The following is a 16,781-nucleotide window of genomic DNA, read 5'->3' as shown; positions in this document are numbered from 1 at the left end:
GAAGTCCGCTGAAATATTTACATTCTTATATTTTTAACTACTGCAATGTTTAAATGCTTCAAATCCTAATAATGTGAATAACAGTAATAATAATAATAATAATAATAATAATAATAATAATAATAATAATAATAATAATAATAATAATAATATCATCATGACTCCATTATTTAGCGGTCATGTTTTGAAATTTATCTTTCAGATAGGAGTATATTTGAACATTATATATTGTATGTAAGTTTCAACAATGACCTTAAGAAGTCCGCTGAAATATTTAGTTTCTTATATTTTTAACTACTGCAATGTTTAAATGCTTCAAATCCTAATAATGTGAATAACAGTAATGATAATAGTAATAATAATAATAATAATAATAATAATAATAATAATAATAATAATAATAATAATAAAAACATAATCATCATGACTCCATTATTTAGCGGTTATATTTTGAAATTTATCTTTCAGATAGGAGTATATTCGAACATTATATGTTGTATGTAAGTTTCAACAATGACCGTAAGTAGTATTTACTTTCTTATATTTTTAAATACTGCAATATTTAAATGCTTCAAATGCTCATAATGTGAATAAGAGTAATAGCATTAATAATAGTAATAATAATAATAATAACAATAATAATAATATCATCATCATGACTCCATTATTTAGCAGTCATGTTTTGAAATTTCTCTTTCAGACGGGAGTATATTTTTGAACATTATCTGTTGAATGTAAGTTTTAACAATGACCTTAAGAAGTCCGCTGAAGTGTTTATTTTCTTATATTTTTAACTACTGAAATATTTAAATGCTTGAAATCCCCATAATGTGAATAACAGTGATAGCAGTAATACTAATAATAATAAAAAATAATAATAATAACACAGGTATCTAATCTTCGATGGATTAGCCGTGGATGTCCTGCACCATGGCCTGCTCTTTCTCCAGATCTTAATCCTTTGGATTTTTGGTTGTGGGAACACTTAAGGCTTATTGTATGCAGTACTCAATGAATACGTTCAAATGCTACAAGAGCGTGTTTTCAACTTCTATCAGCACATCAGAGATCAACCAGGGGTATTTGAAAGGTTTCGTGGTTGCCTATGACGTCGAGCAGAAGTATGAGTTATGATGGTTATAAGTCACATCGAACATCTGCTATGAACAAGTTAAGTTTATTAAACTTTTAAAAACTGTTTTGATGAGTTCCAAACACCTTAAAATATTAACATCCTGTATATGTATATGTATATATATATGTGTGTATATATATATATATATATATATATATATATATATATATATATATATATATATATATATATATACTGACTACACTGTTGCTTTTTTTCTTTAGACATCATCCTGATTGTGCTGTATTTTCAAAATTGTCTCATAATAATCTCTTTCTATTATCTAATATAATTTGAAATATATTAACATTCTATGTATTTTAGTTTAATTCTGCTACCCAGTTTATTTCAGTGTTTAATTAATAGTTCATAGTATTTTGTTGTTTAATTCGTAAATAACTCTTGTATACATGTAACTCTCATCTAAATCAAATTGTTGAATTCTTTGTAAGTTCATGCATATGTATATACACTTTTTGCTGGTTGTGTGGAAGAGAAGGCCTTACGGCCTTAACTCTGCCAGCTAAAATAAATCATTATTATTATTATTATTATTATATATATATCTTTTACTATTTTTGCATGTTCTTCGAATAAAATTACTCTCTCGAGAATTTATTTATACTGGCTTATTTTCTTTCCAATTTATTAAATAATATAAATTTATTTTTGAGCCTGAATAATATATTTTAAGGGTATATGTACGTGAACGACCACAAATATTATTAGAAAATACATGCTCTAAGTTTCTCAAATTTTATAAGAAAATTAACTCACAGTTGGACAAAAATTACAAGGTACCACAACAAGATTTATTAGAACTTAAATGTCTGATAAAAATATAAAAAGGTTACTAATAATATTTTTCAAACCAGTTTTATCAAAGTATGAAAAAAAAATTCTGCAGTTACATCATTTGGTAATCATAACATTGTTATGGTCTCTCTGATATCTTTAATATTTTTCTGCATGTAATAAACACTTATTTCTGAAAAGTAGACTACTGTCAGACATGTAGAGTTGTTTATTTTAATACAATTAATTTTTTATTTGCCCTATATAAAATATATTAAAATTGGCATAATGTTTTGTGACCTAATTTTTCTATTTTCAAAGAAATGGGCATTATTGTAGTCTACCTTTTGCATAAATGCATGTTAAATCAGTGTACAAAATTTCAGAATTCTATCTCTAATGGTTGTGGAGTTATGAAATAATATGTGTAAAATTTTCATATTTGGGAAAATTTAATTTAAAGTAAAAAGTGAATTCTAAAAAGTATTATTAGTAATCTTTTTTATACTTTTATCAGATATTTAAGTTGTAATAGGTGTTATTGTGGTACCTTGTAATTTTTGCTCAATTGTGAGTTCATTTCCTTATAAAATTTTAGAAATTTAGAGCCTGCATTTTCTGATAATATTTATGGTCGTTCACGTACACATACCCTTACATAAGAAATATTTTTTGTTAATTGTGTTACATTTGCATTGGGTGCAGCACGAATTAGGTACAATTCTCAATGCCAATTCAAATTGGTTACACGAAATTAATCTTTTTCTAGTTACAGTTTTACTGTGAAAAGCAACGGTTAATTCGGAACGTCTTGTAGCTCGTTTCGATGTTTTAAACATGTCAAATGAGGAAGGAAAGTGGTTACTAATTCAGATTCTAAAAGTCTGTGTAAGGTAACACAATGTCGTGAAGTGGTTTTTGTTTTAAACATGGCGGTGGCTAATTCTCTAGAGTGCTCACCTAGCCACAGTCTCTTGGCGATGTCCGGAGGGAAGATGAGGTGGAGAAGGCAGACGTTTTTCTCGCGCTCCTTGTCTACGGCCTGGTTCCCCTCTTCAATCGAGCTCTTCAGCTTGTCCATACGACGTCGCAAACCATCCTGCGAAAGAAGAAGGATTAACGGTTACTTCAAGAAACTGAAACTTACAAAACAATGAAGGCAATACATTTGGGCATTAAATATCTTTTTGTTTACAAAGCAAAAAATGAAATATACATAGATCATTCGAAAATTAAAATTTATCTCTCCCAGCGGTGACTAATATGAGCTAGAAGCATACGATGCAGTGGTGCCTGTATGCTCTATTTACAAAGTGGGCACAAATTCCCGTTATCCCCTATAATACTTCCACACCTATCTACCTAGTTCCTTTCTTCACTCTTTTAGCATCCCACCATAACCGTGATACACGTTCACAGCATAACCTTGTTCTATCAATTCCACATCATCAAACATATCTCTACTCCGCTTCCTTCACAATACACACAGCTCGTTCCTGGAATTCCTTGTCACAGGAAATCAGGAGCAGTCGGAGTCTAAAATCTTTTAAGTACACTCTACTTAGAAATGTTTTTATTGAACAGAACTAGACTCTTGCGGAAGGTTCTAAATAGTCTTAAATGACCAAGTTGTTATTTTTTTCTCCTCTCTCTTCTTTTTTTTCTTTTCCTTTTTTTATTATCTTGATATATTACTTAACCATTTGCATTTGTATGCAATTCAGTACGACTTTGCTAATCAAGATTTTATGTCTTGTAACCCACATGTATTTTCCTATTAGTATATTAACTGTATACTTATCTTAAGTGAATTAATCGTCGAATTTATCTCGAGCATTTTAGAAACTTTCTCGGCAGACCTATAAGAAATGTTGTAAAAAGATCTCAAAATCGGTTGTTTCCTACAGTAAGTTTTATCTCTATGTTTTACTACATTTATAAAATAAATTATTATTATTATTATTATTAATAAAATGATAATAATAATAATAATAATAATAATAATAATAATAATAATAATTTATTAAGATCGATATGTAACCAATTTCTTTCTATACTTATTTAAATGGATTCACAGGAATAGAAATCCAGGGGCAGGGAACAGTGTTTCCATGTAATGATTACTACCTGTCCCTTTTAAATCAACCGGTGTTGATTTCACGAACTAGCAGAGTGTGCCATACTCCTCCACGAATGATCTGATCTCCTCAATGCCCCGTGCTCCGTAATAGTTTAAGATTCTTCTATAGGCTACAACAGTGACGACACCAGCGGTCAAGTAACACGGGACGCGAAATACTTTACAGCAGACAATTTGTGCAATAACAACTGCCCAGGTATGTGCTTGCAATGTTAAAGACTCAATACCAAACACCAGTTTATAATACAACACAACTTGGGAAGCCTAATTCGTTAGGTCTAAACTTTGGGAGTAGTCCTACTTTCATTTCTCCCGCCTTAACTTCACAAGCTTAGCAGAGTTCATAATTATTATTTGAATCTCCGGTGAATTATAAATACCAAACTACTCCCCTGTACTAGTTTACTAGAAGGCAAAGCAAATAGGATCCATAAAGCAAACGTTCAATGGAGCGAGTGAATTGAGATTTAGACGATAGTTGTGGCGAGTAAGTCTTTATGCACTTCAGTCTTTTGACGTTTTGTACTTGTCTCGATATGCAATGCTGTTAACCCAGTTCCGTTTTCTCTTAAAGTTTTAACAACATTATGCAAATCATGTACGATACTACTATCTGATTTATATTGCTCTACTTCGAGCAAGGAGTCCAGTCTACTCAAAATACATTTGTCCGCACGAGACAGAGAACTTGCAGAAGAAAGTAGGCTAACAGCAGCTAATTTTGCCTGGAGACTGTTTTCAGGGAATGGATTGCTTTACATATCATGAATGTAGGATACGTGCCTCCAATTTTTATTTTTCTTTCCATTGAATTGTTATAGTTCTGGAAACCTATGATCTTCGGCCTGATTTGAACCCAAGAACCCCACATCCAATGTCAAGAATGGTAGTTAACAGATCACAGAGTAAGTATTGTGCCCGCAAGTTATCTTGCTTGCTGAAAGAATCACATGGGGAGGAAAGATCAGTCCTAGTGGAAATACATTTTTTTCTACGACACTGCATAAGTTGAATTACCCCTCAAATAGAATTGTTTCTGTGTTCGTCCATGGTCTGGAAATTAGGTTAAGTTTAGATTTAAGACTTCTCCTTGCGTTACATACAGCCTATTCCGAATCTCACCGGTCCGGTGGCATCAATGACGTCACGTTGCAGCGAAATAACGAACAAAACTGCTGGAAGAATCGATGCTGTCGTGGCGACTGTACAAGTTGTTGTCTGTGCTACGCTAGCAAAATTTTGCGAAATTTCCGTACTCCCATCTCGTTCAAAGAAAAGAGATCATAAACAATTTATTTCTTGAACCAGTAGTAATAACTGGTCCGTTGACATGTTCGCTCATAAGCCATTAACATATTGTTTTTACGCTGTGCTCATTACAAACAATACAGCAGAACTAAAGCAGAACACACCGCCATGACACTACAGTGCACGATGTCATTCATCTGCTAATTCCCGCCCTATACAAGAACCAATCAGATTCACTGATGGCGGCTGATGGAGACTGCCACCACCTCTGCAAGTTGATGGCACAGGTGCGACACCGGTGGAGCATCAATGACGTCATCGGTGGAATTCGGAACACCGTGATGCCATCGGATTGCTCACCTGTGAGATTCGGAATACGCTTATATTCATAGTCATCCATACGCACTTAGGGTAAAGTTGCCTAATGCCGTAATACTCCTAATTCCAAGATACGTTTTTTTCACCGACTATCACGGGATTGGGTATCTTGCTTGGAAGTTCACCGATGTCTCAAAAATAGGTGAAAGATGTCTGGCGCTATGATCGCACGGCAAAGCTTTGACTGACATTCAGTTAAAGAAAAGTATCACGGGATTAGAGGTATCACGGCATAAGGCAACTTTACCTTACATCGTTTCTCTTAGCCACACTCTAACCACGATGTAAACACGAGGTTACTTATCTGTGGCACGCTAAGTATACCTCTTGAGAGAAAATCTTGTTACTCCTCAGCATTTACAGTCTCTACCTCACGAGTATGAAATTCCTTGTCATAAGTATTAGTGATTAGGCTACAAGACAATAAACACTTTTAACAAATAGCTTAAAGAGTTTATTCTAATTGTACCGACTTTAACAGTCACTCACTACATGATAACTTCTTTCTTTATACATGCATCCTGATATCACTGTATTTTCACACAATCCAAATGAGCATAGTTAATATTTGGATTATAAAATAATGGAATGTTAAACTAACATACTATTATTGCACATTAAATCAATACACTGTCGTTCTTTGTTAATTCTCTGAGATGAAAATGAATGTGGTACATAAATATTATTTTAAGAAACACAGAAACGAACATGGGTAAATTATGAGCGTAGGAACACTATTTCGTAACACTTTGTAAAATAACTCAGCACCAGTGAGCTCAACGGTAAAATACTAATTTTGACTCCATATATGCTATATTTTTGGTCCAGTAAAGATACTCATCTTTAAGACGAAACTCTTAAAATATTATTATGTTCTGTGGACAAAAAGAAACTAAAGTGTTTAAATTAGAGTATTTTATGTAGACCACATAAAATTTAAATAATCACGTTAGACAATAATTCGACAGAATATCAAGTTTTTTCTGCGTAAGGATCTATTTTAATCTTACGTCAGCCCTCTTATAACATTACGTCCATCTAGAAAGACTACACTTTCAAATAGTGAAGGAATTATCCAGATCAGTTAAGTAGTTTCTGAGATCACTTCATACAAGCACACAAACATTCTCTGTATATTAATATTAATAAACATTTATTTATGTATATATTCCCATCATAGAATACAAAATATATCCGTATAAAAATACTGTTAAATGAATAATATTCTCCGTTCGTTGTGTGCAAGGCCGCCTTAAACAGACGGAGTCATTTGTTTTTATTTGACTATAGCCCATTAGATAGAGGCGGCGCTGATAAAAAAGTATTGTTATTTTAAAACTCGTTATCTCGTTAAATATATATCAGTCCTATCAAAATTTTGCGTAGAATAAAACTTATCGGAAATCATTTTTAAAGAACATTTGTTACGTAACATTTCTCATGAAAATCGACAATAAGCGAGATATTTGTATGTATGTAAGTATGTATATATGTATGTAAAAAATGTTATGTTTTATTTAACGACGTTCGCAACTGCAGATGTTATATCAGCGTCGCCGGATGTGCCGGAATTTTGTCCCGCAGGAGTTCTTTTACATGCCAGTAAATCTACTGACATGAGCCTGTCGCATTTAAGCACACTTAAATGCCATCGACCTGGCCCGGGATCGAACCCGCAACCTTGGGCATAGAAGGCCAGCGCTATACCAACTTGCCTACCAGGTCGACTTGTATGTATGTATGTATGTATGTATGTATGTATGTATGTATGTATGTATGTATGTATGTATGTATTTACACTCCAAGTGGGCAAGCACCCGGTGGCAGTGGTATACACAATATAAACAATACACAATAAAATTTACAATACACAATACAATTATACAATACACAATACTATTATACGATACACAATACAATTATATACACAATACAATTTAACACAATAATTACAATTAATAATAAAACATAAAATACATAATTTTACAATACAACCTACATATGTATAGACCCTACATAAGTTTCAATAGTCTTTCACTTTACTCTCATCTCACTCACTGTAGTGGCACTATGACGCATTTCACTGACACTTTAGAATACATTTCACTGACACTCTATAACACATTTCACTGACACTATAGAACACATTTCATTGGCGCTATAAATTATCACTGATCGGAACTATTCACTGCACTGTAAAACCATAACTTCACTGACTCACCTCGCTACACTGATACAACAATTCAAATAAGACAAATAGTTACATCCTTATGCATACTGTACTTATAAACAGAACTACATTTAAGCTAAACATTTCTAGTCTAAGGCCCTCTTACACGCTATTTTTAAATAATTTACAATTCAAACCAAAGAAGTAACTCGTCAGGCTAAATAAATACATGTCACCTTAAAAAATTAAATGTTAAATGTCACCTTAATTTTAATTTGCACTTTATACACAACTTTTTAAGTTATTCTTGAATCTCCTTTAGGAAGGACAGCCCTCAAAGACCGCTGCAGGTAGGTCATTCCAATCATTTATAGTTCTATTTAAAAATGAGAATTTACCTACATCCGTTTTCTGTTTCCTACAATTGATTTTAAAATCATGATCGTTCCTACAATAGTACGTTGGCTTTTCTATTTCAATTTAACTCAGGCTCCATTATAACCCCCTTTAAATAAAGTATTCTGTATGCCATATAGCCTAAAATTTAAGTTGAAACGAACTTAGTTTATAATCCAAATTTTATGGAAATCGATTCAGCCATTATCGCGTGAAAAGGTAACAAACATCTAGACAGACAGACATACACACAGACAAAAATAAAAAAAAAGTGATTTTTGGTCTCAGGATGGTTAATTATACATGTTAACACTAATTAATTTTGGAAAAGCGAAAATTATCAGAGATATTTTGGTTATAGATTTATTATTAATATAGATAGCATATTATTCCAGTATTCTCCCTTGTTTATATTCGCTATTGTTCTTACACTGGTTGAGTGGAAGAGAAGGCCTTATGACCTTAATTGTGCCGGTATAAATAAATGTATTAAGTAAATATAGTTCACACTTTATACAAAACACACCATGTAGCAAATTCATGAGACGAAATTTCTAATGAAATCCGTTACGTTACAATCTGTCACCGCCAAAAAAAAAGTCTGTCAGTCTTTGGAAAAATGACAGACAGGCTGACGAACAGACTAAATGACAGGTCGTCGTTAATAGACGTAATTACAGGCGGAACTACGAACGCGTCTAAAATAAATACTGACAATGATTTTGTGACAATTAAGTGTAACTGGTTTAGAGGCTAATCTGCAGGTACAAAACATATTCCTGCTGCAAAGACAGCGCTGAAGGAAATCTTGCTACCAAGGTACGTAACTTACCGGACAATGATCACGGAAATCCCGAAATTTGGCGTAATTATTCATAAATGCCACTATGCGTGTAAACAGTATTATGAATGAAACGCACTCTGGGAGCGCTGATTACACACGTACTATTCTGCTTCACTGATTAATGAGCCACTTGATCTTGTCCGCTACCACCTTGGACCAAATATCATTAATCCTTTGTAGAGGTTCTTCGAGGCCAGAAAATTGTACTCGCCAACCTCTGTCGTGTTTGGTCAATTGTTTCAGGACAAGAACAAATCACCCATTCCTCAGAGAAGATTGCTATGGTACTTTGTAGAAAGCCAATTGCTGCAGGTTTCGCTTTTCTTCAAATACTTACTTACTGGCTTTTAAGAAACCCGGAGGTTCATTGCCGCCCTCACATAAGCCAGCCATTGGTCCCTATCCTTAGTAAGATTAATCCAGTCTCTACCATCATATCCCACCTCCCTCAAGTCCATTTTAACATTATCTTCCCATCTACGTCTCGGCCTCCCTAAAGGTCTTTTCCCCTCTGGCCTCCCAACTAACAATCTATATGCATTTCTGGATTCGCACATACGAGCTACATGCCCTGCCCATCTCAAACGTCTGGATTTAATGTTCGTAATTATGTCAGGTGAAGAATACAATGCGTGCAGTTGTGTAACTTTCTCCATTCTCCTGTAACTTCATCCCTCTTAGCCCCAAATATTTTCCTAAGAACCTTATTCTCAAAAACCCTTAATCTCTGTTCCTCTCTCACAGTGAGAGTCCAAGTTTCACAGCCATACAGAACAACCGGTAATATAACTGTTTTATAAATTCTAACTTTCAGATATTTTGACTGCAGACTAGATGACAAAAGCTTATCAACCGAATAATAACAGGCATTTCCCATATTTAATCTGCGTTTAATTTCCTCCCGAGTGTAATTTATATTTGTTACTGTTGCTCCAAGATATTTGAATTTTTCCACCTCTTCGAAGGATAAATCTCCAACTTTTATAGTTCCATTTCATACAATATTCTGGTCACGAGACATAATCATATACTTAGTCTTTTCGGGATTTGCTTCCAACCCTATCTCTTTACTTACTTCAAATAGAATTTCCGTGTTTTCCCTAATCGTTTGTGAATTTTCTCCTAACATATTCACGTCATCCGCATAGACATGAAGCTGATGTAACCCGTTCAATTCCAAACCCTCTGTGTTATCCTGAACTTTCCTAATGGCATATTCTAGAGCGAAGTTAAAAAGTAAAGGTGACGATGCATATCCTTACTAAGGAAAGAAAATACTGATATTTGACTGAAATTCAAAATTTCGCTTTAAATTAATCTTTTGACTATAAAGAATATATTACAAATAAAATTTAAGTCCTAAGTCAATGTTGTGATACTTAATGACGCCATTTTTAAAGCACTGTTATCCGAGTATTTAAAAGACTAGGCCCACTTCATTTTCCAACTTCATTTGTTTCAAATTTAGGGGAGAGTCGGGTAGTATCGGACATCGGGTAGTATCGGACAGTGCGTTTCTTTCATCTACCACCATATGGTAGTACCTGAATGACATGGTTACGATTATCTATGCGACATCACAGAAGGGTAACCATGTCAATCAGGTACTATCATCGTGTGGTAGACGAAAGAAACTCACTGTCCGATATTACCCGATGTCCAATACTACCCGTCTCTCCCCTACCACATTCTCAATCTCATTTCGGCTGTTTATTTTAATTTCATTTCATTCTTCAATAGTGTGGCAGCACCGTCTCCTATAGTTTTTGATTAATTCATTACATAGCTAAAGACGCTATTATTCCTTCAGTTGTTTTTGTCAGAATTGAAAATTGTTTTGATGTAAAGTGTAGATATATGGTTGTTACATCTTGATAAAAATAGTTAAGCGTTTTTTTTTCTGATGTGCATGCGATGTGCGAGGTGCGAGGCCCGCCTCGCACAAATCCGTGGTAGACGCGAGAGATAGTGAGTGGTTTGTATAACTGCGAGAGGCGAGGTCGGCGCAGCCATAGAAACCACTCACTATCTCTCGTGTAGCCCGGATTTGTGCGAGACGAGCACGTCACATGCGTCGGGTCAGAAAAACCAAGGCTTTATTGTAGTGTCTAAAACACATAGTACGTAAACAGTGTGTATTATATTGATTGCAACTAGTATAGTTTTCTGTTTTGTAGTGCAATTATATATACAGGGAAATCATTTTATTTTTACTTCAATTTTTATTGTAACTGAATGTACTTCACTCCCATCCTTTCTACTAATGAAGTTAAACCGTCCTCCACACAGATTCAAGACCGCATATACAGTCACAGTAGCCTTACGGTCATAGTAAACAGTACGTTCCAAAAATATGTTCGCATTTTCCAGTGACGAAAGAGCTTTCAATATTGCATCATTTTCCATTTGCCTACGTCGCATCCCGGTGTCCCCCACCTGCTTCTATTCGCCTCTCTGTAAATTCTAGTGGCTGGGCTGTCTTAGCTCTTTTCTGGGAACATTAATTTCTGTTAGGAATTGGACGTCTACGTGATATTATACCCATACAATTGTTTAAAATAACTTAAATAAAAGGGTCTCGTTAAGTAATTAACTGTCACGTGATTTCCTCCCTTTCTACGATCTTGCGACGTAACCACTTGGACGGACAGTAGATAGGATGTCTGAGTAATTTTATCTTTTCGGATCAGGCAGAAGTGAAGATTGAATTTACAGTACGTAAGGTACTCTTTTATAGAGTAGGTACAGAATTATTTCAACATGAGTTACTGATACGAAGTACGAACCTGGTAATTGGAATTAAGTACAATAGTATATAGTGCGATAATATGCACATTAGAACTGAAGCCTGTATCGAAATGAACGGCCACTATTTTCAAAAATGTGTTTAAATATCCATATTATGATTATTTTTCAATTTAACTTCATTCACTATATTGTATGCTAATGTGTTGTAGACAGTATAATATACACTGCATAATGAATACGTCCGTATGGAAAGCTCACTTCGTAAAAACACTCATTGTTAATACTGTACTTATTTTGATTAAACAAAAACCTAATGACAATTATCAAACTCAAAATCGCGATATTTCCTAGTTTAGTAAATGGGTGAACTACTTTTCTTCCCTCCTATACCTAGTAAAGTGATTTGTTTGTATATGACGCCAGTATCATCGAACTCCAGTCTTGGAAAGTGGTAGCAAACAGTGTTTCCGGTTCTTAATCGTTGATCCAAAGGTATAGCCAGGTTAATATTAGAAATGTTAGTAAAGATAAAATGATGTCCCTGTACATCATGGGCACGATTAGCAAACAGAAAGATAGACTTGTAAATCATAAGAAAACAGTGGGGAACTGCTGAAAAAATGAGGCAGAAAATGTAAAAAAATAGTAAATATAGTAAGCCCACAACAATCATTGCCTGGCTCTTCAAGTGAAAGTTTATATCAAGTGACTCTCTGGATGTGTTTTCCGTAAATCGCTTTTTTGGTGACCGTGCTCGCTATAAATTGATATAACTCAGAAACTATTAATGGTAGGAAGTTCAAAGTTTGTACAGATCTTAAACAGATCATTTAAAAAGATTTAGGTTCATTAGAATTTTGATATTTAAATTTAATATGGAAATAATTAATAATATGCAAAGGAGTGTTCTCGAAAACTGAAATCTATGATGCAATATTTTAAAATCAATTATGTTTCTGTAAAGCATATTACAATTAAGTGAATCAATTTTGTACTAAATCTTTTTGTGGGTGTAATATCCAAAAAAAAAACTGAGTTATATCATGTTTTGTCAATAGTTACAAATGGGGGCTACTTGCCAAATTTGACTCCTTTTGCTTTTTTTAAAATCTAATACTCAAATTTAGATTTTAAACGTACGGTTCTTCATCACACAAAAAACTGTAAGTTTCAATAAAACAAACAAGGAATTTCAAAATTACAGCATTCTCTTCCCTTAAAACATGAACCTGATGTTTTACAAATTAAGTAAATAAAAATAACACATTCCCGATAGACTATACCATTTCATACTTTAAAGTTCAACGATAATATGCGAGGCTACAAATCAGATGAACCCTCTTCCAATTCTCTGGAAAAAATGAAATTTATGTCAATAATAAATATATTAGGTTCTTCTTTCTTGGTTTTAGTTTATATTTATATTGTAATATCGGTTATGAAGGACTCTAGTCGATAATTTAATGTCTGTGAAATATTTCTAAATGGGGATAAGCATTCTGTAGCAGTTGTCTCAGACTTTGAAGGAAAACATTCGAGAACGAATCAACAATTTTAGGCTGCCCGGAGATTGAAACTTTAGCACATGTCTTAGGATTCTGTGACCAGGGATTGCTCTTGAGGAACTCTAGACATCATCTTATAAGATCCAAAATTGCTGCCGCATTATGAAATAAGGGCTGGATAGTAGAAGAAGAAATCTCCTGTCTAGCTGAAAATGGGTCAACGAGACGAGTAGATATTTTAGCGTACAATGCTGACACTAAACAGGGCATCATTGTGGACTCCACGATACGTTTTGAAGTAAAATGTCATCAGTCAGCAGAGATCGACCTTCAGAAGAAGTCGATCTATGAGCCTACAGTCAACTATTTCAAGCTGAAATATGCCTTAATTCACGTTGAGGTATTCGGATTGCTCATAGGTGCTCGAGGGACTATACCAGCTTTTTTCGAAGAATATCAACGGAAGTTTGTTCTGCCAACATCTCTGAGGGATGACATTGTGATAATTGTGTTTAAAAAAGCCTGCCAAATCCTAATTAATCACATGATGCCACATTAATAGCAATTGTAATGTTTCACGCTCTTTACTTTGTTTCCTTTCTTTAAAATTTAATATCTATGTTTATATATGTATATTTTTTTTAGGATATACTGAGTCCGTAAGGCTACCTTCAATGGGCGGTAGTTTATTATTATTATTATTATTATTATTATTATTATTATTATTATTACAAATTCCGTCGTTAAAAATAGGAAAATTGTGAGGCCGTAGACTGAAATAATTTGGCCTGCAACGTAAGGCGTTTTCAATAAGGTGACAATAAAATTATCTTATTATTCAATGCGAAATAAATACAGTGAATAAAGCATCAATGGAATTGATGATACTAAGATGTCATTTACCGAAATGAATCCGAGAATTCTTCATGAAATCACCTGACTTTCGCCCTACAGTTTTGTAAAACCTATGAAAAATCCAACCAAGTAATCTGCTCAGCGGAATTCAAACCCATGTTCGAGTGCAGAGTCGAATTAATAGGCAAACGCGTTACCATCTGAGCTACTTCGTGGTCTGATATGTAGCCAAGTGTACGCTTGTTACACCTAGGAATCTTGTTATTATTTCGTAAGGGAGTATCATATTAGTTCTACAATATGTTCATGTTATGTAGACTGGAAGTTCTCATTTTTGGAATATTTCATTACACTTAATTCTTCGATTGGTTTTGTATCTAAGAAATTGATATAGATCGACATGAGAAAAAGAACCCAGGCCGAAGAGGAAGACAACGTCACAGGCAAGTAGTCCATCAGGCCGGGTTACACTAGTAGATGTCGGAGTCCGATCCTTACTGTAAGTCCCACAGAATTTTGCTTCTAGCCATTTCGTGTAATTGGAGGCGTTCATATCGTCATGATAGTCTTCTGTCTTTTGCTTTGATCAGAATATTAGCAGAGAATTTTTTTACAAAACCATGTTCTCCTCCTGCTTGAGCTATATTCAGTCTTGGTCCTTTACAAATAGGCGTTGTAACTCCTGCTTTATCATGTCATGAGACTGTCTACATCAGGCATGTCAACTGATGCCCACAGGAGCAAGCGCGCGCTTTAGAGCCCAGAAGAGCCTGAGCGCTTTACAGCGGAAAGGAAAGAGACAGACGAAAGAGGTGGTATATGCCGCTTGGTCGAGCTATATTCAGGGATGGCCAGCACTGATTGAATGGATAAAGGGAAGAGAATTTATTAAAACTGTATCCATGGTAATTTTTAGATTTGTCTGAGAAGTATAAGTGCATTATAAGAATGTAAGTTTTAATTTTAATGTTGATTTTTCACAAGCTTGATTTTTTTATTCAAAAGAAATATTTTCTCAACTTTTCGTATAGAAAAGTGAAATTTTCAGGTATAGGCCTATTTATTTAGTAGCCTCACAGAATGTTTTCGTAAATCTAATAAACCGTAAATACGCATTACTGATGTTAGTGCATTGAAAATTTTCAAAATATTCGCATGGAAATTGTTTGTAAGGAAATTAATTAACAAAGCAAATACTGTTATATCATAAGCAAAAGATACGTGCCCATGTGTTGTAAAAATGTCAGCTCTATAGCTTCAGCAGATTTCGAGAAAATAATATTCTGATGATAGGAAGTTGTTCACAAATATCACCTTAAAAGCATAATGCGATAAGAGTTTTGTTATGTAATATTAGTTACACTTAAAACAGATACAGTACATAGGTAACTTTGCTTTGTACTGTAATATTGTTTTGATTAGTTTATTGATTACTTTTGTAAGGCTAAAGATACCATCAATATAAATTCCAACTTATCATGTCATACTCAATCTCTTTCTTTGGAATATCACTTTCTTTATGAATGATGTGTTTCATCCACTTAATACAGTATAATATTATACTACTATGGACTTTAAGTGAATATTCCTTCTTAACTCTCTATTATGTTATTAAGATTTAAAACACAAGTGCAATATTAAGAAATCAGTGTTAGTACTTTTGTTTTACAGACCATATAGATACTATCAAACAGAAAGCAGCCATATAAAAATAACGACATAAAATTTCACGTTCCGTTTGAAGTTTGTGCACCACTGTTTTCTTAATCCAACAGGCTGCTTATTCATATACACAACCCCTCCTCTTTCCATACTTGGCGCTTGCTGCCCGCGCACGACGTCAAGGTCAGAAAAATGCGCTTGCTTTGACATCAATGGTCTACATGAACCAACAGTGTGACGAGCATTTACATATTTGTTATATAAATATATGTTTCTCTTCCGTTTACGGTTTTTAGAATTACTCGGAGATAATTAGCACGCCAGGAAACAATTTCGGGTTTTCCAATAGAAGTTTTTCTTGAAACACATTTCTTTCATTTGAAGCCTAGTTAGAGAATAAGTTTTCTCAGGTACTCCCTGCTGAAGTTTAAATTTTCACTGTACTGTATATCAGCATTCAGTGTTGCCAGAATTGGCACAGTTTTCCTTACAGTATAATGCTGGAGTCATTTCCTTGTAACAACGCACCTCAACAAAGTAATCGGTCTCCACTTTGCTCTGTCTCCTTTCAGACTTACCCTTCGGGATTAAAAATTTGACCAGACCATTCGTTCTTTTAATAGACTATTCAATCGGCGAAAGACACCTAGAGAAGAATAAAGAAGTGTATAACATTTGTGGACTTACAAAAGGCGTCTGACAGAGTAACACACGTTACTAAAACTATGATTTCAATGTTATAAACATGAAACATCTGAGCCACGACTAAAAAACGTTACGTCCTTTTGCGTCCTGACGAAAAGATTTTATTTCTAATAGTGTATTTATAATTAATTATACGATCCTTTGTTTTAAATGTGTTTTTCTATCATTTAAAAACCATTACATTTCATAATCTACTAGAC

General features: G+C 34.0%; 1 protein-coding gene across 1 annotated transcript in view; it reads right to left on the bottom strand.

Annotated features, from left to right (window-relative positions):
- Gycalpha99B (guanylate cyclase 1 soluble subunit alpha 2) overlaps nt 1-16,781 on the bottom strand; it is a 1,225,856-nt gene that overhangs the window by 350,555 nt on the left and 858,520 nt on the right. The window contains exon 8 of the mRNA XM_069832137.1: nt 2,891-3,029. Within this exon, the coding sequence (XP_069688238.1) occupies nt 2,891-3,029 (139 nt within the window). The remainder of the gene's footprint in view (nt 1-2,890; nt 3,030-16,781) is intronic.

The sequence above is a fragment of the Periplaneta americana genome, chromosome 8, assembly GCF_040183065.1.
Source record: "Periplaneta americana isolate PAMFEO1 chromosome 8, P.americana_PAMFEO1_priV1, whole genome shotgun sequence".
In the NCBI taxonomy this organism is placed as follows: Eukaryota; Metazoa; Arthropoda; class Insecta; order Blattodea; family Blattidae; genus Periplaneta; species Periplaneta americana.
The sequence above is the reverse complement of the archived record's forward strand: the minus strand, read 5'-3'. Positions and strand labels throughout refer to the sequence as shown.